Consider the following 24986-nt stretch of genomic DNA (forward strand, 5'->3'; position numbering starts at 1 on the left):
GGAGTGAATTGTATGAGACATTAATATCACAAATAGTTTAATTCTAAGCCTGAATGTTTCTTAAATTAGGTTAAATTGAGAAAGATAATATTTGATAGTTGTCACCTTCATACAAGCAACGCCCGATTATTAGTATAGGCAAATTTTTTGGAATGATGATACCTGACTAAATTTGTATATTGTTCAGAATTTAGCCGGATAAGACGCTGTTTTTTTTTTCACTTTTAAAAAAGGAATTGTTTTGCATTTTTTCAGGTTCTTTTTTCTTTTCTTTTATTTTCGGGAGGAGGGAGGGGTTGTGAATCATCGGTGATGGCGTTTCTCAAATTCCAGTGGATATTTTGTAGTAGAAACCGGAGCAGACTGTCAATGTTTTTGTTGGCATGTAACGTCGAGTGCCAAACTACCCAACGGCACGTGACTTGGATGCCAAACCACCACACATATTTTCTTACTGTAAAACATGCGAGATCCTATCGTAGGGGCAGCAGCGGTAGAATGTGTTTAAAGTTTTTCGTAGAACAATTATTGTGCATCCGGTTTTCCTTTTAACTTTTCATTGTAATGGACGGAAATTCTTCATTTAAACAATTCATTTGTGTTTTGTAAAAGTATTGGCCCAGATTATTTGCTTAGACGTGAGTTTTAAATTTATTCCCTATTGACTTCCCAGAGGGTCCCAAAGGGTCTTATATTGTAGCGGTCTTAAAGTAATTATCTGAGGGTTTAATTTTAAACTAAGTGTAACTTGTTCACCAACTATTAAATAATCCCGACTCGTTCAGCGGATGTCGAGCACCGGTGAGAAAACTTGATCGTTTTTAAGCGGTTTGGATTTAGCGGGGATATTTTAAATATTTCTATCAAATTCTTTACAAGATGGCGCTAATAGAATAATAGAAACAAAAGGGTCGTCTGCTTACGTTTTGTTTCCAAGTTTCGAAAAAGAGACTCAAGTTCAAGATTACAAAAGAAAACGGGACGATCACATTTTGGGAAACGTGCACGTGGCTGCACACGAAATAACACATAAAATAAGAAAAATGTGGTCGTCGTGTCAACTCTGGTGTCGTGGCTCTTTAAATAGAATCGCTTCATACACACTCCATGCTGTTTAGCAGGTAAATAAAACTAAAAATACAAATAGAATGATAATGGAAGCTTAAATAGATGAGGTAAACCTGTTTAACGGTTAAACCCAAAATTGTGAAATGTTAGCTCCTGACTAGCACTTATCATGAAAGGCCCCCTGTCGATGCATGGCAGTTTGTTTGCACCGTATAACCTTTTTCTTTGTGCAGATTTGAGGCCTGAGTCAGTCATCATAATAACAACATGATATGCAACTTTTGCTGGTGCTGCTATTGTCCTGTCAATCAGCAACAATCTCAGTCTCATCGCTTGGGTATATGATTTTCGTTATTTATTCCTGTGACCTGCTAGATAATTGAATAATGCATGACTTGCATAAAAGCAGTGCATTACATTAAAACCTTAAATTCTCCTATTTATTAGGGTTTTTCCCACTGTCTCATTTTAAATTTTTCCTTCCTTGTTGAGTTGTTGTTACTGTAAATATTTTTCGTTAACCAATTTTTATTTTTTACTTATCAGACAAACATCATCCCTGTTGATTGGAGATTCTACCCATGGCCGAGCTACGTATCTCTTCCTTCCTTCCCCTTTCTTTAAATGTCCTCGTGTACACTTCATGTGAGTGTGGGTGTATTCACGAGGACCCCCTTTTCTCTCTATCCCGACTGGTGGATTCAACTTTTCAGCGGATGGATGGAGCACTTGTGGAAGGATGCCTGGCTGCATTTCCCAGACATCAAGGTAGGAAACATTTATCTCTTTTTCCCTACTACTCCGACTATTGGGTAGCGTTGATTATAAATAGTTGGTATGATTATTCCTGAGCTAGGCCGTTATTGACTGGAACTGTTTTCTCTTGCCGTTTTCGTTGACTCGGTCAGGGTTCATTAGTTAGCTCATAATATGTAGAACGACTGCAGATCAGGCTTATTTTGTTTTGTTTTGTATCGCACAACTCTGTGAAGAAAACAATTTTCAAAATATTTGAACTTGGACCCAAAAGAGACCTGCCCCCACACCTGCAGCTGCCCCCTCTTATTTGCAGTTATATTGCACATATTTGAAATGGTCAAGGATATTTATGTCTATTTTTCTGTGTCATGATCTGCCATTCTATACTCATATTATTTTCTGTTCTGTTTTCAAATTTCCACTTGGCACTCGCTTCCGTGTGTCACGCGCGTTACCCTTGTGTTCTTGTGCAGACACGCAAAGGTGCATTATCAACCTTATGCCAAATTGAATGCGTAAACCACCATAACTTTCATTTAGGTAAAATTGAAAATGCTAAATTCTCATTTTTACTTCAATTAATTTTTATTTTGGCTTTTTTGTCATTTGAAACGTTCAAAATAAGCCAATTCAACAATAGTTTATTTGAAGCGAGTTTCATTGGACATGACTAATTAGCTTCAATCCTAAAGCTTTATAATCAAATGAATTTACGGTCTTAGACTACTTGGAACTCAACATTGTGTAAATGGGGAAATCGGGCATTAAAACTTGGGATTTTGACTTCGACTATCAATATCCAGGGCTTTAAAATCTAGTTTCTGCCACGCCTATTTCTAGTTTTGTCAGCTTGACTAGAAATCTGGTCAACCAAATTGCGCCAACACGTTATAGTTAGGTCTAAAAAAAGAGTCCACATGTTTCAGCTACAAATTCGAGAGCCTTTTGAATTTATTTTTTTCGGTCATAATAAAATCTAGAGCTTGGGAAATTGAATTGATCTTTTCATTCAAAAAATGATCTCCTTATTTAGACATTTTTTGAAGGACTAAATGGCCTTGACGAAAAGTGTGCGCAATTTCCATATATCAAACGGTGAAATATTTCATTTCCTTTCCATCAAACTGAATTATCTATGCATGGCTTGAATGTTCTGCGTGCGTGTCTCCGATTTCTTGTCTCGATGTACAACAACCATTGTACATATAAGATCACAGCATGTTTGTGTGTGTGACCATCACGGGCGAGTTAGGTGGACTAATGCAATTAAAACGACTGGAAAGAGAACATTGCGCGCGTGCATGTGTGTGACGGTGGTGAAGGTTAGTCTCTCATGCAATGGACATTTTTTTATTCACGATGAGTCTCGTGTTGTAGGTATCCTTTTTTAGTTTGATTCGTCACTCATCAAAATAGATAGTATCACATCTAGAACTTTGATGAAAAACCCGTTTGCGGGCGTATTCGAAAATTTCGAACCAACTTTTTATGTGCATCTAATAAATCGGTTGTGGACAAAATAATAATAAAACAATTTTTTTAAAAAAAGGGCGACGAATAAATCTTTGAGCGTGAATTTCGCAGCGTTATTTTCTTTGAAAATAAAAAATAAAAAAAGGCTGGAATGGATATCACCTGCGTAGGAGTGACTAAAATGGTTTTTAGGCCAACCGTTTTGAACCAGCCTGAGTTTAAATGTCTTTTTTTTTTGTTTTTCTTTTTTTCCCGAGAACTTATATATCCCGAACTGCGTCTGACTATCATTACCAAGCATCTGGCCTGCATTCTGTCAAGCCCCAAAGCAGTGGAGATCTATTTCGGTCGACACGGTAACGAAAATTTCCCTAATTAGTACAGTTTCTCTTAAGGTTCCCCACCTCTCTCTCTCTCTGCTGTATGTTTACTCCCGTTAAATGAGTCACCTCTCACATCTCCAAGGTATCCGCGCGCGCTAATACCAACATTTCACCCGACGACCCTCACATTTTTGTCTCATTACTTTTGCAAAAATTTGTCTATAGTAAATATGGGATCCAGACTAAACAGGCGAAAGGATATCAATAGACATGTGAAGTTCATTTGACGTCACTTTGAGCATCTTAGTTTATAATACGGTTGATTTGTTTCATTTCCTTGTGGTGAACGTCTCAATTTACACCCTCTCCTTTTTTTTTAAACGGGAGTAATTGGCCTTGTTTGGACGACTATACTTTGGTGCAAGCGAAATTTTTGCGGCAGCCCTTGGTGATTTTAATATATTTCCGTTCTTTTTCCCCCAGCCAAATTTCAAATGACCATCATTGTATAGCGCCTATTAGAATCCTTCCGCTGGTGTTGGCCGAAATTTTTTGGTGTGTGAAAATGACTCAACCGTTACATTAATTAACGCTTGATTTCATTTTCAATTTTTTTTTAAACTCGTTTGAAATTCAAAAATCTTTCATCATCAACTTTCATTATACCGAAAAGGAAGTGGACAACAAATTTCCTACGCCCATTCCCGTTGTCGCATTAAAGATTTGACCGATTGTTGATAGGCCTACTTACATGGTAGTAAACACGGCACGCAACTTATCCATTCAAAATGCAAACGCGATTTAAAAAACAAATTTGATTAAAGTGATTTGTAATTAATTTTGAAACTCCTTTCCAAACAAAGTTCAAAAATTTATTCCCGTTAAAGTAATTGATGCGGCTGTGCGATGTTATTAAATATTATTCGTATTTTGACAATAAAGAAAGTCCAGGAAATGTAGCGACAAATGATCCGATCGATTAATTCCCCGTAAATAAATTAGCGAAACAAAATCTCGACGTAGTATATATTTGCTTTGGCCTCGACTGACTCGTCCAATTGAGTTTCATCATAATAATCTGATTTCAACATCTCTCGCCGATCGGCCACTTGAGCGGCTTGGCGGTCAAGCCGGTCATCGTAAATCCTTTCACCAGAGCAGTCTCGACCCAAGAAATCGTATATAACCCAATAGTTATTGCAAAGCTGATGAGGAGAAGGAATAAATATACAGGAACCAAAAACGCACAGCAGCAGCGAAGGGGAAAGAGTTGACCCACTTCCATTTCTTTTCAGCGCCACCTTCAACACACTATATATCCAAACAGGAAAATGAAAACAGAGCCCAAAATGATATACTAAAAACGAATATAAAACTATCAAACACATTTGACGTTGAAGACGCGCCAATTTCAAAAAAAAGGTTCGAGCCTATAAAATGGCCAAGTCTAATTGAATCATACACAAATTTGATTTTCCTTATTACTAGTGGTAAATACAGCAGTTTCGCCTTGTTTTTCCTTGAAGCTGCTTCCCAATTTTGCATGTGGCCTCGGAACCACCTCGGGGTAGTACAGTATATAACGTTGTTTGAAGAAAATAAAAAAAAAGCCAGGCTCTCCTTTATATATATGGCCTCATTTTCTTATTTCTTGAAAAAGTCTGAAAAATCAACTGAATTCGCACGTGGTAGTCATAACGTGCTGCGGACGCGATCGTGATGTATGCGGTACTTTTTGGGCAGAAACACATACCAGCAGCAGCAGCAGCAGCACGGGCTGTCTGACATTGACCCACTTGCTGTTTTATAACCAACAGTTTGCAACTTGTCCCAACACATTCCTTCCTGCCACTTCATTATTCGCTCTCTCGCTATAGCTATAGCTATAGCTGCCTGTATTATGTTTCGCAACCTTAGTGTTGTTACTATCTCTCTCTCGTTTGATTAAACGATTTCCTTGAAAAGATTCGGACGTGTAGCGCGCTAGCATAGCCTCCGGTCTTGTTTCGCTTATTTGCCAATAGAAATTCTTGGCCTTTTCCGCATTAGAATCAAGCGCGTCATTTGATTTGATTTTTTGTTTTCTTGATTCAAAAAATCTGATGCAAGTTGCAAGAGTGACCTATTAAAAAAGTCCCTGCTGCTGCATGTGGTCTGTTGTTTCTTCGCGGGAAACTCAAAGTTGTACAGCTCGGGTCCCGCCAAATCATTTGAATAACAAGACTCTGGGCTTTTGAAAATAACAGCAGAGCCCCGGCTGATCACAAAATGATTCTGCAAGAAAATAAAATAAAAATCTCGAGTCACTCATGAGCCAAGCACATCACAAACACTCCTTCAGACTTGTCTTGTGAAAGCTGCACACACACACGCCATTCACCATACAGCGCCCATTTCTTATTTTATCATTTTATCATTTCAACATTTGAAAAAAGTATAAAAATCACTCGTGGTTTATTTTTAAGTGCCAAAGAAGATTTAGATGTGATTCATTCAAATCTAATGTAATTAGAATGGGCGGCTGCTGCGCATCTACTCCCAATCAGCGAAAGAAAAGAAAAAAAGTTGCACGAATGTGTTTTGTGTGGACACAGTCGACCGACGAGGAAGGCAGGCGCAAACCGTGTGGGCATCTCTCGGCATTGACCTACTAATTGAACCGCTCCTCTTTGCTCTTGCCGATTCTTCACGAGATATGCGCGAATTTTTTTTATCTTTTTTATCTTTTTCTTTTGTTGGTTGATGTCACGTCACGACATTTTCTTGACGTCAAGAAAACTCACGACTTTGTTTCATCATTTTGATTCCACCGGATGTCCATCGCAAATTTCTGTCGGATCAATTATTATAAAAAGGAAAAAGTTGAGGAATGGATGGATGACGTAATTGATAGGGACAATTAAATGATTGGCGATTTCTGTTTACAGGTAGTAGTAGCCGAATAAGGAAGAGTTGATTTTGTCTGATTTAAAGGTTGTCAAGTGGTTCCTGTTGACCTCAATATACTGTACTAGTGAGATGAAGGAATTAAATGTTGGTTGTGGCGCGCGCCAAAAAAGGGCCCCGCAGATGCCGACGATGTCCTGACTAATCGACGCCAAATGGGCCGATCCTTACACATTGATTCAAGGCCTCCTTCTCCGAGACGAGAGTTCACCTTGGGAAGTAGAGGTCGCAGCTTTTGGGAGTTTACCACCAGCAGCAGAATCAGCCAAAACAATAGAGTCTCACACGCTTTTCATCGCCCCAGCAGCACACAGCGTATAACCTTGCTCATGATGGAACCTCAATGGGTCCGGCGTCGTCACGTTTAGTGGCCAACAACTTTTTATTTTAAAGACATTCGAAATTTGCGCTCATCGAATTTGCCAAATGTCAAACATAATTATAATTTAACCTTTTTACATCATTGGGAATTAGAATATAGAAGCGGACGCTACAAGTTCCTAGCGCACCTTAGGTGGTCTCCCGTTTCGGGTATAGAAGACCAAATGGGTGTAATGCCTGTCTCAATAAAATATGCTATTTCAGTCATGTATATATATCCAAAAGAATCATGTTTCTTTTTTATTTTTATGGCTGGATATAATATGTGTTCAGTCAAAAGAAAAATCTGATATATATTTTTGTTTCAATCTGTTTCTTCTTTCGTGGGCAGCACTTATTTTGTATCACTTGGGGCTTTCCTATATATGGTCGGCTACCGGAAGTTGTTCTGGTCGACTCTGAGCTCTGCTGGGCTAGCCAAAAAAAGTGAGGTGGGTCGCACACACACTCAAGTCCCAGTCAATGAAAATGTTCTCCGCTGTGGCTCAAGTCACTACCAAGGTCGGATACTATTCCCCCTCCAAGCCCACAGCCAAAAGAAAATCAGAAAGAATAAGACATGGGAGAGAGGATGACATGAGTCAGCAGCAGTTGTATAGAACATACAAGAGGTTTATCCTATAGACTCGAAAAACTTGTAAGACACGGATGAGGCTGCCTAATTTAACCAACTAACATGCTTTAATATTTTATAAAAATATCCAAGTCTATTTTGCACAGTGAAAGGTTGATGGCACCTCAGATAAGACAGCAGCATTTGGTTTTTATGAATTGTTTATCGTCGTCGCAAGGCAAACAAGAAACTCTTTTCGGGGTGGTATAAGAATTGGAACCAAGGCTGAAAGTATTGGCGGAATCACAGATCTAAAGGTTAAGGTAAAAAGGTGCACACCAAGAAGAAGAAGAAGAAGGTCGTTATTTATTTATAATATGCGGATGGGTTGTCTATACCAAAATGACAGTCGGTCATGGTCTCTGATGCCTCCCTTGTCAACTCACCGATAATAACACTGAGCTGATACTTACATCATTTAAATTTTTAAATTTTCCCGCGCGTTTGGACAAATTCAAAAAAATGTTTATCAGGATTTTATCTGGTGGAATATCTAATAGACTGTAGAGATATGAAAAAGGGTGTAGTAAGAGCGGCACTTAGTGTGGGGCATCCATCATGTCGTAGAAAAGTTTTGATTTGTGTTTCCCCTGTTCATCCCGACGTGGTGGTGTCGTGATGCGTAACACCTGCACCTGCATTAGTATGCCGGTATCGGCTGCACCCAGCCCCAGCTGCTGCTTAGAATTTCAATGAAAAATGTATAAAGCCCATTAGGAGTGTTTTTTCATCTCTCTTTCTTAACTAGAACCTTTAGAAAGTTGGTTTTCTTTTGTGTGTGGGGATGTACGTACGTATACGACGCGTGGGCAGTTTCCTAGGTGCTGCCTTGTTAACTCACCCATAAGCCGGCCGCACATCTATAAGCCCAGGCACAACAAAAGGCCATGCAATTATAATAATACAAACCAGAGAGATGAATGTCCAACAATTTCTCGTTTGTGACAAATTTTTCGTGTCTGTTTGAACTGCGCGTTTTTTATCATGTAGAAAGTTTGGCTTGGATTGAGGCCAAAAATCTTCACTTCTTCTTGGGTTTCATGTACACATTTTTTTGTATTTTATTTTCAGTCCTTCCGGAGGCCACACGACGCTTTTTTTGTTTATTTTCTTCTTCTTCTTTTTGCGTAAATACCCGACTAAATCCCAGGCGCCAAGCTGTCTAGCAACAGCAGTCTCAGCAGCAGCAACAGCCGTTTGGGGGGATTTTTATAAAAATCTCTTTTTTAAGAGAGTCCCGCACTAATTTTCCAACCTCGGAATTGATGTGCGTCTACTGTCGGTCGCACCCAGAAATGACAATGAATGTGTTACGGATGTGACGCAATGAAACCAAATGATGAAATCTAGCTCAGCTCTAGTGATATTGAGAAGTGTGGTGCTAGTGTCAGCAGAGTCTGATGATCAAATAGGAGAGTCGATTACCTTTTTTAGTTGCCACCATCAGATAAGCCGAAAAAACTCAATTGTTGTTCTGGTTGGATATTTTTTTTTGAAAAACTCCGCCTTCAGCAGCGCACCTTAATAATATTCCAGTTCCTACTTTCATTTGTTGAGTATATCTGTGTGTGATTTAATTATCACTGTAAACAAAGGCTTGATTAAACAAGCCCATGTGCTGGTATTTAAAACAAAAACAAAAACCCGAAGAAAGAAACAAAAAGGGCCTTACAAAGACAGATAGGGTAAGTGGAATGGAAAATGATAGATGTTCTCTTAATAATAACAACACCGGGAGGGAAATGACGAAGAAACATAGTGGCCAAGCCTTGGTAGTTTACGTCATTATTTTTTCTCAGCAGAGTCGTGGTTGGTTGGATCATTCAACGGGTTTTTATGAATAAAAAACCCAACGAAAGAAAAATGGGCGCCACCACACACACACAACTCTTCAATATGCATAAAGTATACATATATACAAAGGCCTACCCCTTTTTTTTTGTCCAGCGTCAATTATATAATAATACAAGCGAATTAGCCCAAAATCCCGTGACAAATCTCATCATTTTCATTTTTCTGTTGTGCCATTGACAAGAAAAAACGGAAAGGCCAAAAAAAGAGAAAAACGAATTTTGTTGGTCAAGCCCCTTCAATTGAACTCGCCTTTGGCACGGAAATGAAGGATATGTGTGTGTGTGTGAAAATAGCGTGACTAGGTATCCTACACACACGCCCGGCCTGCCCTGGTGGCTGTGTCCCTTACACAACGTGAACAGCCAGCTAGCTAGCGAGCAAGTCTCAGCTCTTTTAATGGGTTGTGTGGCCACTATCCGAGCTCAGTCGCTAGCCAGACGGCTTGCAAGTCACTGATACTTTCTCCTTCTCTCACACACATTTGTCGATCCGTGCCAGCCTGTTAGGGTTCCCCTCAACTGCGGCCGCGCCAATTTCTCTATTTCTCTCTGCACATTCTCAACTCTCTCACCCGTTTAGAACCTTTACTTCTTCGTCTACTACTTGTATTAGTCACGATGTGGTATGTTGTCAGAACAACGAGCCATGTGCTTCCATTCTTGGTGATTTTGCTGATCGTCAGCCTGGCCACGGCCAAGCCGCGCTCCACCAAACGATCGCCGCCCAGCTCATTCGTCTCCACCGCAGCAGCAGCAGCAGCAGCCACGGCCAAAGAGAGGAGCCCTTTCCTCTGCGATCCCGACAAGTTGATGGTCTACAAAGTGACGCTGGCAACCCACTGGTCGCGAACGTTGTTCCCAAAACAATATCCGGAATGGCGACCTCCCGCTCAATGGTCCAAAGTCATCGGTAAGCGCTGCACACAGCCATTCCTTTCGCTATTTCTTTATGAATGTCAAGTTCGTTTCGGCCTTGAACTAGTTGCAAACCCGAAGAAAATATTGCACACACGCAAACAATTTCGCCATGTACATATATGTGCGAGTCATCAACCGCTTTCTCATTCAGCAGTTTGGCCCTTTTTTTCATTTTTGAAATATTTGCATTGGCCTTTTTGGCGCGCGTGTGTGTTATACGAGCATACGTCATCTTCTTTTTTTTATTAACCAAATTAGAATATTTGTCGAGTACTACTCTTTATTATTGAATAGCTGAGCTGCAATATTATATACAAGGTCGATTTCATTCAAGGACACCTTCCATGTATCATGTACAACATATATACGTTTTAGATCTGGTAAACTAATCAAAAGAGGTTAGGCACTAGAGATCTAATGAGGTCGACTCGTCGCTTATGCCGCTCCTTAAAACATTTCAAAGCTTCCTAGAGCTCTGAAAAATTAAAAGAGTCTATATGCTGAGAGCTTTAAATTATAAGTTGTTGGGGTTGTTGTTTCTATTTCAACAGACAAATAGTTGATGTACACACCTTGATGTGTAGCTGTGCTGTGGGGGATATACCAATTTAGAGTCACAGATGTTTGCCTAGTTTAGATTTATGGTTGGGCCGGTTGCACACGAGTGCCTTGAATAACTTGCTGGGTTGTGGTTGGGTTTTTTGATGGATGATATTCTTTGAAATTGTTTTTTTTTCGTTTCCCCCTCCCCCCAAAAGTTCTTTCACACTGTAATTCATTCTTTTTTCTTAATTTGATATTCATCAAATAACAGCCCCAATTTTGTTTCTTTCGTTTTTCTATTTGGAATTTAAATTAAAACGAGCCTTCAATTAATTGATGAAATTAAATACCGAAATTGCCACACAACAGGTCGGTCTCACGACTCTAGCTACACCCTGTTCCGAATCAGTCAGGCGTCCACCGAAGGATTCAAGGAGTTTACCGAGACGGGCAGAAGCGACACTTTGGACGCGCAGTCGCAAGGAGAGGGCGGCATCTTTGACGAGTTCAACGCCCCGCCCGTCACGGCCGGCGAAGGCAAAACTGAAGCCGAATTCTTTGTCGATAGCAATCATTCGAGGGTAAATTCAATTTCATATTTTTATTTGTTCGCCCTCGTTACGACTTTTGAATTTTTTAAATTTAATTTTTAGGTGTCGCTGGCATCAAGAATTGTTCCTTCGCCGGATTGGTTCGTCGGACTGGACAGTTTCAATCTGTGCATCGATGGACAATGGGTTGACAGTGTTGCGATCAAGGTACGGATTTTAATCAATTTAAATTGAATGCCAAGTTTGGTTAAAACTTTTTTATTATTATTATTTTTAAGGTTGGACCAATGGATGGTGGAACTGACAACGGATTCACTTTCACCTCTCCCAATTGGCCGTCGGATCCGACGGAAAAAATTTTCCGCATCACGTCCAACATGCCAAACCATCCGGCCAATTCCTTTTACTATCCAGATCTCAATGATCTGCCTCCTATTGCCACATTTTTCTTTGTCAAGGTAATCAAAACCTTCATTTTTATTTTTATTTTAAAAAGAAAAAAGTAAAAGGATTTGCATTAGCCTTAATTGTGCTGTGCTAGGAAAACGGCAAGTGTGTTGCGTGTGAGACCCTCACCTCATTCCGAGGTCGGGATTCCGGAAATTCAACTCGGGGGTTTTCTTAGCCACTCATGTTTGATATCAGCACTTGGTAGAGCTCATACTGAATGCTGGGAAATGGGACTGGGTTTCCTGGCTTTTGATTTATGTTTACGCAAAATGGGCCCGCTGTAGATTATTGAATGGACACTTTGACTCTACTGAACCATTTATTTATTTTTCATCGACTTATAACTATAAAATATGCTGAAGTAATCCAAGTTGATGCCGACGATTCAGTAGCATCAATTTACAGGACGCGCTAATTATTTTGGGTTGACCCTAATTACTTGCGGAAGTGATGCGCATAGCACTGTTAAAAATGCTGACGAATTTGTGAGTTATTAACAACGAGTTATTTGTGCAAAGGCTTGGCCTCCCACCAAAACATTTTGTTTGCTGACAACTAAAAATGAGCCCTAGAAACATTTCAGCAATTTAAGTTGAAGCCATCACAATTAAAATAAATTTGTTAGCATACAATTGCAATGTCTACAATAATCTAATCCTATTTGTTTTGTTTTTTAAATTAGGTGAAGGAGTACGCTCTGGCTGAAATCTTTGACGCCGTGACTCTGGCGCCCACCAGTGATACGCCAACGCCGCAGCTGGAAGATGTTCTTCTCACACAGCAGGGAGTTGACACATCGTCAACTTCCAGCACCACCACCTCAACGACAGTTCCTTCTGAGAGATACGTCGAGCAAGCCGACCGTGAAGAAAGTGAAGACGTGGACGAACAAAACAACGAAACCCTGCGGAAAAAGAGCAACAAGAAATCGTCGTCTGGCGCCAAATCCAAAAGCGAATCGACCAAAAAATCGTCGCTACTCAAATCTCTCGTCACCGACTACAGTCGCGACGAAAGAGCAAAGAAAAATAGACGAGGGCGCAAGTGGTCGAATTTGAGTAAGTCACGCCCTAAAAATAGAAAAAGCATCTCCAATTAATAAAGATATTACCCTGTAGAATCATCTGATTTTTCTGGTTTTTGATTATTTCAATTTTTGGCTTTTTGATTTCAACAATTGTATTCATCAGCTTTTAAAAAGATAATTTGGGCATTTTCAAAATTACACTTGAATTTGGTTTCGTGCATTCAATTATTTTCACTTGTCCAGTCAGAATCCCGATTGTTATTCATTTTAAATCTCTTTTTTTTTTAAATGCATGCAAGTTTTATAAAAATGATTACTTTTTTCTACCCCCAAATAAGCAGGTGGGCCACGCCATTGCATCGTCAGCGAATGGGGAGCTTGGTCTGCCTGTTCCAAGAGCTGTGGCATCGGTGAATCTACACGTGTTCGAAGAGTCTTAACTCACGCCCGTCGAGGTGGAAACCCGTGCCCACCTTTAGAGGAAAACAAATGGTGCGGGTCCTCTCGCGATTGTTCACACGCTTATTTCGACTGGTAGTGCAGCTGGCGGCTCTTTAATTTTATTTTTTATTCAAAAACTGAATGTTAATGAACAAAAACGTAAGTCCCGAGAATTTATGCAAATTCCCTTTTTCTCCATTAACCAAAAAAGAAGAAATGGGAGCTAGAGTAAATGTCTTCATGGACATGATTGGATGTGAGTTTATTTAAGGAAAATGGACGTGTACGATAACTAAAAAAAAAATCTAATCTTTTTTTTTTATAATGAATAACCCCATGCTGCTTGTGTTGTATTTATGAGACTCGTTTAAATTAGCAAAGTAATCGCGTTCAACGAACTCATCTTACATTTTTTTTAAATTTCCTACGGCCATCAACTGCTACCCCCGTTCAAAAAAAGACAAACAAATTTTTGTGAATAGTCGTTACCTTCATTGATAGTGCACGTCCCCATCATTTCGAAGTAGTTGTTATTACAAAATTGAATTGACTTGAGCCAATTGTTGTTCGAAAAATATGGCGAAAAATAGGCGGATGAGAAAGAGCCAAGTCGATGAGCTATCCACACGCTTTTGATGCTGTTTTTATCGCAATTGAAAATGTTTTTCGAAATCACAAAATCGACAAAAATATAAATGACTGCAATTACATCCGAGGGTTTCCAATGTAATGCGGACGTGGCCATTTCACTGCCATAATATTTGATCAAACGAATATTTGTGTCCTTTTCGAGTTCTACGTTGTTCGTCGTAAAATTGCACACTGTATGACTAACCAGAAACGTCCATAAATATATACTTGTACCAAATTGACTTTTCATATCGTCTTTGAATTTCTTTTTTATCTTTTTTCATCCGTAAAATCAGAATCAGTTCTTCAGCAATATTTTATTGGTGAATTTTCTTTTGAAGATATAGTGCCGACCTAGTGACAGAAATAAAACGCGTAAGAATTAAATTAAGCTTTGGAAGGCCAAATCAAAGACCATTTTTGTATAGAAATGTGAAATTCAAATTTTTGGCGACTCCACTTAAATGCCCAACACTAGATGGCGAAAAAGTTGTCGCCATCTCGCGGCCGTCATCGAAGCAGGATACCAAATGCGGACGTTTTTAATTGCAAAACTGAAAATGGCAATGTTGCGCCTTGCACGTTACTTTCAAAATGGCTGCTGACAGTCCGACGGCCTCGGCCTGCCTCGGCGTAATAATAATCACCTAAGTCAACTCAACTTACTCAACTTACTCAACTTAGTTTCCCTGACATTATTCGTCTAAAAATGGTAACTGCTTGTATTCATTTAAGTCTATTCATTATTTAAGTAAATTTTTGTGCGGTGCATTCACAGATAACATAGTCTACAATTTACACTTGGCAATTCCATCTGATCATGTAGCCTGAAACTGCTGTTTCCCAAAATGTCGTCTCTTGCTGCACGTACCGGCTGTGCGTTTCGTCACATTTCGAAATACTTCACGAAAGTAAAAGTAATCATGTTAGTGTAATCCTGAGGTTACACATATAGTTATTTGATGATCTTGTTTCTGATAATAATCGAGTTTTTGTTTTTCTATTAACAGCACGGTGAAGTCTGAGCTTCTTCATTGCAGTCCAATGCAATGTACAGTGTGATTTGTTGCAGCCAGCTGGCAAAAGGTTTTCCTCTTGCAGGCTTGCTACCTGTAGCGTTTGTAGCTTTTGTCACACGCAGAAACACTTCTGAACCATTTAAAGTAAGTGAGTTGATCAACTTTTTACAGTAAGGCTACATATTAAATTTGTTGATAACTAGCTCTTTGCTTTACATCTGTTGACTTTGCAGTTAAGAATGTTTTAAAGCTTGCCAACTGTTGATGCCTTTGTAAAAGTAATTCTTAGAGATTTCTTAGTTGAACTATTCTTCTTTTATTTTCTCATGTTACACGCCAATTGTTTTCTGATAGTAATTGAGTTTTTTTTCCAAATTAGGATTAACAGCCTCTTGAGGTCTGAGCCTCTTTGTTGCACTCCAATGTTCACATGAATTTAGTGCAGCCAGCTAGTAGTGAACGGTGTGGTGAGCTGTTGCATTGCAGACTGGTGTTGGTGTCGTTCGTTCATTTGACTATGGACCGTTTAGTCGTTCGTTTATCGTAAGAAATCTGTCACTTGTCGTAGGTGTGTAAAATTGTGTCGACTAGGTAGCAAAGTAGATTAGCATTTCTTTCTTGATGTCAAAGACAAATTACATCTTATTTCGGATTTCTAAATAAGCGCTTTTGTGGCAAGTACGTGTAAAGAGTTGCAAACTTTTGTTGATGAAACATAACAGAAATTTCCTTGGTATTTTAAAGGGGAAATGAAATTTTTATCATATTTTGATCATCTTCTTCATTTCTTTTTCTCTAGTTTCAAGTAAATCATTATTGGTATCTATTTTACATTTCAAATTTTATTGGTTCATTTATGTTCTATTTCTTTATAGATTTCCATGGTCAGTTTTATGTTTGAGCTGTTGATTGCTGTTTGGGGTACAGTGGTTTTTCAGTCATTTTCCATTTGAGAGATGCGCTGAAATGGAGCTTGTGCGGACTTGCAGTTGAACAACATACTTCAATGTGTCATTTGTCTATGTTGGTGTCCATGCAGTGGTGAACTGTTGTGCAAAATAGTCGATGTTGCCTGATGCTTGTTGGGCTTATTTTATCGGCAGCATTTTGTCGATATGTCGTCTCTTGCCACCTGTACCGCCATTGAGGTAATGCTCGATGAACAGTCACATTTAATTATTGACTTTAAGCTAATATCTCCGTTTTTAAATTTCAGTTGATTGTTTGCCGCCGTTCCTTAGACCTGATCCACTGGTGAAACTAAGAAGACGTTGCTGAAATTCAAGATTGATCAATTAATAATGTTTAGAAATTACAAGTGCATATCTGGGCTCCGGCTCCCTTCTCAGTGGCCCCGTTTCCCTAATTAACCACTAACCAACGCCCACCGGTGGTCACTCACTCGCTGTGACAACCAGGAGGAAGGGAATGGACTGGTCGAACGGGGACTTGCAAGGCGCATGATTCGATGAAATCTGTTGGAGGGTCATGAGTCTAAGCCGGAAGCCTACTAAGATTAATCGCTCTCGTAATAACTGTTCCTCGGCTCTCTTCGCTCTTTTTCCGGTTTCTCTTAACCATGGCCGGGTAATCTCCTGGTCGAGTCAGTGCGGGCAATAAGAATTTTAAGCTGGAACAACGCCTCCTTTGAGCGGTCCGGACAATCCTGAATCCTTTAGGGTTGCCATTCCATCGAGGCTGAAACGAGGGTACGTAATTACACGTTAGTCAATTGCTAAAGCTATAAATACGATTGTTTGTATTACCCAGATGACGCGGAGGTGTTGCCCATTGAGGGGTTTTTGTGACAAGGAGTCACTGAACGAAACGCTAAACCAAATGAAAAAAGGTAATGACATGAAGCTTTTGCTTTCGCAGGAAATAATTTGAATTTGTTTGGAGCCAACGATCCTTTATATATCCGAGCCGAGTCCTTTCCGTCTACATTCGGTGTGAAGAGCAAAACCCAAATTTCAACACATTTTACTGCTTAGCAACGAAAACAAAGCGAGTTTCAAAACATTGTTTTACTTGCGCATACTTTATTGTGGCAGAAACGAGTTGGTCATGTAACAGGGTGGAATTTTTTTCCCTTTTGTTCATGCAGCATCAAACGACACGCGATAGGTTCCGGCGGTAATCAACTATTCAAGATGGTAGACATGTCAATGTAAAAGACAGGGTAAGGGTAGCTCCTGTAAATGTTATTCATTTATGTTAAATAGCTGCTAGTAGGATCTCATTGTTGATTTGCGGTTACAAAATGCCCTAGAATTCAGGTATTGTCAATCAATCATTTGATTTGCGTTTTAAATCCTCCTAAATCAGTTGTGGAAATACGATTCCCCCCGCTTCTCCTGGATGGTTACTTAGGATCATTTAAGTTCATTTTTGAGTTATTCGTTGTGAACGTAGCGGACGAACTCTGACAGTCTATCGAGCTTTAGCAATTGCGTCTAATTTCTTATTTTATTCAACCGTTCTATGAGAAGCTTTGATTTCTATTTTGTTATATTAATAATTTACCTTTTTTTATCTTTTTTTAGATTGTCTTCTCCGACCGCAGGTGCAAGGAATATGTTTGAAACTTAGAAAAGTTTGCAGTAGAAAATAAAAAAAAAAGCCAACTGTCCTTCAAACGGTTCGAAATGGAAGATTTATTCATTTGACACCGAAGAAACGAGTCAAAAGTCAAATGTGGTATTTTTAAAGTGACTAAAATTTAAGCCATTATCATTTATGATTTGATATTTATTTTGACATTGGTTTTTGTTGACCCATCCCCAGCAACGTCAACCTGCTGAAAGAAAAAGGCCAGTTTCTATGACCTTGACGCTCGAAGGTCACGGAGATCATTACGTAAAACGTGTCATGCAGTGGTGTAGAGGTTGGGTGAGAACGGGACGTTTTGCTTCATTATCAAAAAGGTACAATAGCCGCAAGTGTAAGCTTTTTGGTATTCATTTTGATATTGGTTATTGTAGACCCATCCCCGGCAAAGTCACCTGCAGAAGGAAAGGGCAGTTTGCATTTCAATCGAAGGTCATGGAGATCATTACGTAAAAGGTGTCAGGCATTGGTGTAGAGGTTGGGTGAGAACGGGACGTTTTGCTTCATTATCAAGAAGGTAAAATATAGCCATTAGGCTTAAGAGGAGGGGTGAGAAAAAATTGTATAAAAGGCGAGAGAAAAGTTGACAGGGATCAGTCGAGTGAACATCTCCGACACGGCAATAACTCCATATTTCGTCGTAATATCAGTTCGCAATCATGGGTAAATGTTCATTTTTATTTCGAGTCGTAAATCTATTCTATCTTGTTATTAGTTGTTGATGCGACTAGTTACCTTCGAAAAATAATTTCCTATTGTTTATTACATAGTTAATTATGGCATTGTGTTGCTGTTGGGTGTTGTATCGTTGATGTCGACCACGAGAGAAAATCTTTTAAAAGGAAAGAGAAAAGGCAACAGAAGTCAATCGAGTGAGCATCTCCGACCCGGCAACAACTTCATTCTTCGTCGTATTACCAGGTCGCAATCACGGGTAAATAATTCGTATTTCTACGTGGAATTTTGTATCAATTTTCATTTTTTTTTTCTATTTGATAATATGTCCGTTATATTGTTGAAATTTAATATTGTCTAGTTAACAATGCCGTCATGCTGCTATTGCTTGTTGTATCGTCGATGGCTGGGTCGATCACTGGTGTACCAACGTATCCTGGTTAAGGCGGATACCAAACCGCAACGCAACCGCCTTACTAAACAACATACGCAATGACCAGATACTACACCGAGGTTGCACTGTTGGGTTTACAGTTAAACCACCAAGGATCCAGATGATTACACCACAACTTGTGCTGCTCCTCGAGCTACACTACCAAAGCGCTACAGTACTACACCGAGGCACCTACTGAGACTACGCAACTACGTATGCTGCCCCAACCTACGACACCGAGGCTCCAGCTTATTACATCACCAAGGCTGTCGGATTCTACACTGGAGCGCCCAAGTACGACAGAAATCAGTCAAGTGAGCTTCTCCGACACCCAACACGGCAACCCCGAAGTTTCGAATAAACTTCGTTTCAAACAGTGGAACGGCAAAGAGTGAAGGTGAGTTCTTAATTATTGTAATTTTGTGCAACATGTACTAATGACTTGTTTTCCTTCCTTGTCTGTCTTTCAAACAAGATGAATTCGACTGCAATCGCGTCGAATTGAATAGCAAAGATAACATATTCGTACGTGTACACAGCGCCGTTAAACTTGACATTGTCGGTCGGCAAGCCGCACTTGACGATGGCCGTACCATCACCTACGACAAGTGCGTTATTGCCACAGGTAAACATTTTATGCCAAACGAAATTATGGAATGCTGAATAACTTTGATAATCTTCCTGCTCGATAGTATCTAAGAGTCTATTTAAATTGCTAGCAATTTATTTCTGTGAATTAGTTCTACGAATAGAATTAGTTCTACGAATTCCTCTAAAAATGGCCTTTATTTTGTTAGGTGTTAAACGAAAATCTTTTCCAATCCCTGAGCGGTGCCCTTAAAGATGCCCACGAGCACGTAGCGCTGTTCCGCAACATCGATGGCGGTAACATAGGTCCAGTTCCCCGTTCTCCTAAATATTTGAGCCAATGGACAACCGAGAAGGTGAAAGCGGAAAGTGTTAATGTTTTGCCCAAAACTAATGTTGAGGGTGTAATTTTGGAAGACTACAAGGTCGCATTGACCTTAAACAATGGTCAAAAGGTAAACAGTTATTTCTGTACATGTTTTAGCGATGTTAATTAAAATCTAAAAATTATTTCAGCAGATTTAAACTGACAATGTCGTCGCTGCTGTCGGTTGGGACGCAAACACGGATTTGGCTGTTGCTTTTGGTTTGGAAATAGAGGAGAGGAGATTTTGGTGGTTATCGAGTGAATACCGAGCTTGAAGCATGATCGAACGTTTGTTTGGTACGGTTTCGTAAGAATCCTTGAACATTTTATTTCATATTAATTGTGCTTTTGTGATTAAAACTTGACCAACATTGACTGCTCTAATGTTGTTGTTAGATAGTATATGAAGTTCTTGTTAAATTAGATTCTAATTATTGGGTTTGGACTTTATTTTTTATTAGACTGGAGATGTTACGTTCTTTTGTGATATCAAATTGGGTCGCTGTTGTATGGAACATGTTCACCATGCTGTTGTATCTGGGCGATTGGCTGGAGAGAACAATACTGGCAAAGAAACATGGATGAAAAACTGCAGTGCACTGTTACCGAGTGCATTCTTCGTCGTATTATCAGTACGCAATCGGGTAAATATTCTGTTTCACGGAGTTTTTATAAATTATTTGTTTTCTATCTGTTTGTGTACCATATTGAATATTAATGTTCAAATTATTTACCGCACAGTTGATGTGATGTCGTGATGTTGCCGTTTGCCGTATCGTTGAAGGCTGGGTCGATCACTGGTTGTACCGATGTCTCCTGGGTATGGCGGATACCAAAGCACCACGCCGCCGCCTTGCTACACAACGACAACATTCGCAAAAACCGGTTACTACACTGAGGCACACTATTACTACACCACCAAGGCTCCAGAGTATTACACCGAAGCTGATGCTGCCCCGAGTTACAACATCAAACGTACTACACCGAGGCTCCAAAGTACTAAAACCACCAAGTCACCGGAGAATTACACGTATGTTGCCCCAGCTTGCTGCACCGAGGCTCCCAAGTATTACCTAGTTCCTAGCTACTACACCGAGGCTCCAACTTATTACACCACCAAAGCGGCTGAATACTACACCGAGCCGCCCAAGTACTACACCAACAAGGCTCCAGAGTATTACACCACAACTTGTGCTTCCCTGAGCCTCTACACCGAAGCCCCGAAGTATTACTCTGCCCTAAGCTACACAACTACAACTGAGCCCCAACTTACTACACAGCGGCTGCTCCTTCGTACTACGTTGAATCGGAATACTACACCTAGGCTTCAGTTTACTACACCACAACCTATGCTACACCGAGGCCCCTATGTACTACACTACCAAGGCACCTGAGTATTATAACACTACTTACGCTGCTCCGACCAACTACACCGAAGCTCCGAAGTATTACTCTATCCCGAGTTACTACACCACTAAGGCACCTGAATATTACACCACACCTTACGCTTCTCCAACTTACTACAGGGACGCTCCTAAATATTATAAGTATGTTCAGATTTGTCGGTCATATCTTAATAGTTTCTAGTCACTGGGAATTGTTGATCTTTAATAGGGAAATAATTTTTTTAAAACCTGGGTTATCATTGTGTACGACTTCTCTTGCCACCTAAAAGCCTTAAGACATTGCGACGTTTTCTTATTTTGGTTGGGTCTTTCCTATTTCGTATGTTGGAGGTGATTATTGCTCTAGTCTCTCCGCATTCCGACATATTCTAGTGTTTAGACAACTTTCATTTACAGGGCAAGTTACGAAAGAGACGTACTGTGTGGTGTTTACTAAAATTGATTGATGTTGACAGCTCTCTTTTTAACTTAAGTTGGTGTAACAAAAGAGTTTGAGATAATGTGTGGTTTATCATAGAAGTTTATTTGAAGAATGTGGAGTTTATCAGTTGCTTGCCTATATCTTATGTAAAACTTGAAAGTTGTAAAAAATACATAAAGTCGTAAACTAAACATTTTTTTATTACAAGTTATGAAAAATAGCAAACAAAAACATTAAAAGGAATTGCTTTATTGTCCCACCTCCACCCACAATTCCACCACATTTTACAATCACATACATACAAGTTAACCCGTTGGCTGCCACGCCATACAACCCGTAGGTTGCTCTCTACTACTCTACGCGCCACGTCTGAAGGATCTATGACCAAGGTGGAACTTGCCATTGCTGACAAGTCCGGGCTGACACGGTGACAGAAGAATCCATCACCGCATCGACAAAGGGGAACTAGGTATCGTGCATTGCCTAATAGGCGCCTTGCGGCAAGTTTTGGGCTGGTGCGACTTTCCGACCCCTCGGCATGAAAACCACGAGGCCGAACAGCGCACGCAGCCCGTGCTAAGGAGCAGGGGAGAACAAAGGCGTGGCAACCAACAAGTTAACTAACACTAACACATATTACCAACAACAAATAATGATCCGCGCTGACACTTTGGAGATACCGGCGATGTTTTGGTGTCAATCTTCTCGACGTCTCCTCTGCATCATCTGAAGAAAGAGAAAAAATTCTTATTAGAGTGACATGCCAATAAAAGTTACATAATACATGTAGGTACATCAATCTGTTATTTTTGGCTCACAACTTAAAAGGCACGCTTTCAATTTCTTAAAATCTAGCTAACAATATTGAAAACTGTACACATAACAAAGCTCACTTGCTAGTCTTTAAAAAAAATTCCGGAAGTCAACCGGAAGTAGCCACAGCTCCTCAACCATTGAGCTGTTGTCAAATTAAACCACATATTCGTGATCTCCATGAAATTTGGGGTCGATTAGGTGTGATTTAAACGAAATCCAAAATTTGGCCAAAATCGAGAATTTTCCTGAACTATAGTTCAGGAAAATTTTCAAAGCCGGAAGTACGAAAACGTACAAAACGAAACATGAACTTTACCACAAATTCGACGAGGATCACGAATATGTGGTTCTTTTGTGCGTCAGATGAATATTTACTGAACTACTGACTGAAAAGAGTAAACCGGAAGTAGAAAAAAAAAGCAATTTTCGAAAATTTAACAAGTGAGCTTTGTTGGGGGAATAATAATCGTCAGTTATCACTAAATATTTCAACAAAATAACTGTCGATAAATGTTTAAAGAGATGTTCAAAGTAACAGAAACTGACTGTTTTGACAGCTGTTTAGACTGCAAATTATCAAAAAGCCATCTAGCGTTAGAAAATAGAAACGTCCAAGTAAACTGTTTGCGCGCAAGAAGGGCCTAATTTTGGAAACTATTACACAGACACAGTCTAACGCAACTAGACTATTGGTAGATAACCTAAGAAATTAAGTCAATTGTCGGTACCTAGGCATAATCCCGTGGTGAGTGACTGCAGGTGTGTAACAGCTGACGGAAGCGATCTTGAAGTGGTCCAGAAACTCGCCAAGTCGTCAGTGAAGTAAAACAAATCTTGCTTAAAAGCAGTGAAGCTAGATGAGCGTGCGTCGCGAAGATAAGGATGGAGAAGAATGTTGTTGAAAATCCTTCTTCCGTCATGGACAAAGGTCAGCATTGGCAAAAGAATCTCCGTGCTCTGTAAAACAAATTTTTACATTATTGAAAATATAACAATGAATAAAGCATTTACCATTTACCTTTTTTTAAGAAGCACACTGAAATGCTCACGATGAAAAAACTGTAAAAATTGAATTCACAGCAACAAACAGCATTACTCCTTAGGTTGATGTAAATTTCCTGATGTCAAAGAAAGTGTCATGAAGTATTGCAGTAGCATCCATAACAACAAACATGGTGTTGCAGGGTGCGTCACAAAAATTGCAAGATTCAGAAAAGTCTTATGGTTTAGGATACCTATGCAATAAATAATAAGAAAATATGAATTGTAATGGTCTGGTAGCAGTAATGGGGAAATACCTTATCTCGGCAGATTTGTATTCCACTACATGTGATCTTCAAACATGATTTTTAGGCTTTTGACAGCATGATGGGCCTAATGGATGGAAATTGACTGAGCGCTAAGTCAACTTGTTGGAATGACTGACACTGACAGTATGCATCTAGAAGACTAGAATTTGAAGAAATAAGTTGGTACAGTATAAAAATAAGGAAACTAGGTCAAGATAAACCTACATATGATACGAAATTCAATTTGGTAATTGAAATCACAGGAATATAAGTATAAATTAGCTACAGTTTGGTTTCGCCCTTTTCGGCTTCGCCTCGTTTGTAACAAGCTAACAACAACAAAGGCGACACTGGCGACATCTTGAGTTTTGAATCCTAAGTTGGTTGCACAGTCGCAGTTCAAATTATCGGAGTTCTACTGTCTCCGTGTCTCGTAGTGGAGTTCTACTGTCGAGCACTGGAGTTCTATTGTCGGGTATTTTAAAATAAAATATTGGGGTTCTATTGTCGGTGGAGTTCTATTATCGGGTATCTTTAATAATATTGCAACCAACTTAGGATTCAAAACTCATTACCAGATGTCGCTAGTGTCGCCTTGTTGTGTTTACATCGTGAAACCAGGAAAAAAGGGGTGAAACAATTGGATGCGAATTAATACTTATATTCCTGTGATTTCATATACCAAATTGAACTTCGTAACTTGTATAGGTTTAACTTGACCTACTTTACTTATTTTTATACTATACCAACTTATATCTTCAAATTTTAGATGCATACTGTCAGTCATTCCAAAAAGTTGACTTAGCGCTCACTTTCCATCCAATATACCCATCATGTTGTCAAAAGCCTAAAACTCATGTGTGAAGCTCACATATTGTGGAATACAAATGTGCAGGGACAAGGTATTTCCCTCTTACTGCTACTACACCAACCACACCACGTCTAATGCCTTACTAACTAAGATCGTTCAGGTTATATTTTAAGAATTCAAATTTCAGTTACTCCATACTCCACTCGATGAGAGACGACGTGAAACTTTTGATACCATATCTGACCAAATATTGTTTGACAACCGTTTTCCCGTAAACTAAAATCAGTAACAAAACTCGTTAACGTTAATCACTTTTTCTTTTAATTGGTTTATTTCGAGATCTTTTTGGTGTTTGTTTTATAATGGAAATAATTGGACATTATCATGAAAAAAGTACCTTCCGTATAATCAATGAATATTGCAAAAGTTGCCGGGAATATGCGTGTTAGTTGCTTCTTTGTTCCCTTTATCGAATTCAAGTTCAAGACGAATTCAAGATCTCCACCTCAAGATAAGCTTTGCCGATAGGATAGAAATTGTTTTTGAACAGTTGCAGTTTATAGACTTGATTTACT

General features: G+C 39.4%; 1 protein-coding gene and 4 long non-coding RNA genes across 10 annotated transcripts; 4 read left to right on the top strand and 1 right to left on the bottom strand.

Annotated features, from left to right (window-relative positions):
- The first annotated feature begins 250 nt into the window (after positions 1 to 250).
- On the top strand, positions 251 to 3358 carry LOC124193915. The gene is made up of 3 exons (XR_006874536.1): positions 251 to 1121; positions 1302 to 1405; positions 1615 to 3358. It is a non-coding gene; the product is annotated as an uncharacterized LOC124193915 (long non-coding RNA).
- Positions 3359 to 9811: 6453 nt separating this feature from the next.
- LOC124193904 (spondin-2-like) lies at positions 9812 to 14218 on the top strand. 2 transcript variants are annotated; one of them, XM_046587894.1, is made up of 6 exons: positions 9812 to 10326; positions 11247 to 11458; positions 11531 to 11635; positions 11707 to 11886; positions 12561 to 12936; positions 13244 to 14218. In XM_046587894.1, exons 1-6 carry the CDS (start codon positions 10035 to 10037, stop codon positions 13441 to 13443), a joined length of 1365 nt encoding a protein of 454 aa, XP_046443850.1. In that variant the 5' UTR covers positions 9812 to 10034; the 3' UTR covers positions 13444 to 14218. The 2 variants fall into 2 exon arrangements, with proteins under 2 accessions (XP_046443850.1, XP_046443851.1); XM_046587895.1 differs by having other exon boundaries at positions 9822 to 10326; positions 13247 to 14218.
- Positions 14219 to 14560: 342 nt separating this feature from the next.
- LOC124193914 lies at positions 14561 to 17837 on the top strand. 3 transcript variants are annotated; one of them, XR_006874533.1, is made up of 9 exons: positions 14561 to 14688; positions 14755 to 14893; positions 14987 to 15139; positions 15375 to 15563; positions 15871 to 16143; positions 16212 to 16704; positions 16766 to 16844; positions 17542 to 17706; positions 17783 to 17837. It is a non-coding gene; the product is annotated as an uncharacterized LOC124193914 (long non-coding RNA). The 3 variants fall into 3 exon arrangements; XR_006874534.1 differs by lacking the exons at positions 17542 to 17706; positions 17783 to 17837 and adding an exon at positions 16898 to 17017 and having other exon boundaries at positions 14755 to 14918; XR_006874535.1 differs by lacking the exons at positions 15375 to 15563; positions 17542 to 17706; positions 17783 to 17837 and adding an exon at positions 16898 to 17017 and having other exon boundaries at positions 14755 to 14918.
- Positions 17838 to 18082: 245 nt separating this feature from the next.
- LOC124193907 lies at positions 18083 to 20593 on the top strand. 3 transcript variants are annotated; one of them, XR_006874525.1, is made up of 9 exons: positions 18083 to 18122; positions 18189 to 18268; positions 18376 to 18539; positions 18642 to 19110; positions 19189 to 19338; positions 19511 to 19756; positions 19818 to 19965; positions 20130 to 20312; positions 20410 to 20593. It is a non-coding gene; the product is annotated as an uncharacterized LOC124193907 (long non-coding RNA). The 3 variants fall into 3 exon arrangements; XR_006874523.1 differs by having other exon boundaries at positions 19821 to 19965; XR_006874526.1 differs by having other exon boundaries at positions 19821 to 19965; positions 20453 to 20593.
- Positions 20594 to 23210: 2617 nt separating this feature from the next.
- LOC124193918 lies at positions 23211 to 24185 on the bottom strand. The gene is made up of 4 exons (XR_006874539.1): positions 23826 to 24185; positions 23610 to 23760; positions 23330 to 23546; positions 23211 to 23268 (listed from the first exon to the last, which is right to left on the bottom strand). It is a non-coding gene; the product is annotated as an uncharacterized LOC124193918 (long non-coding RNA).
- Between the last annotated feature and the right edge of the window lie 801 nt (positions 24186 to 24986).

Source organism: Daphnia pulex, chromosome 5 (assembly GCF_021134715.1).
Source record: "Daphnia pulex isolate KAP4 chromosome 5, ASM2113471v1".
Taxonomy (NCBI): Eukaryota; Metazoa; Arthropoda; class Branchiopoda; order Diplostraca; family Daphniidae; genus Daphnia; species Daphnia pulex.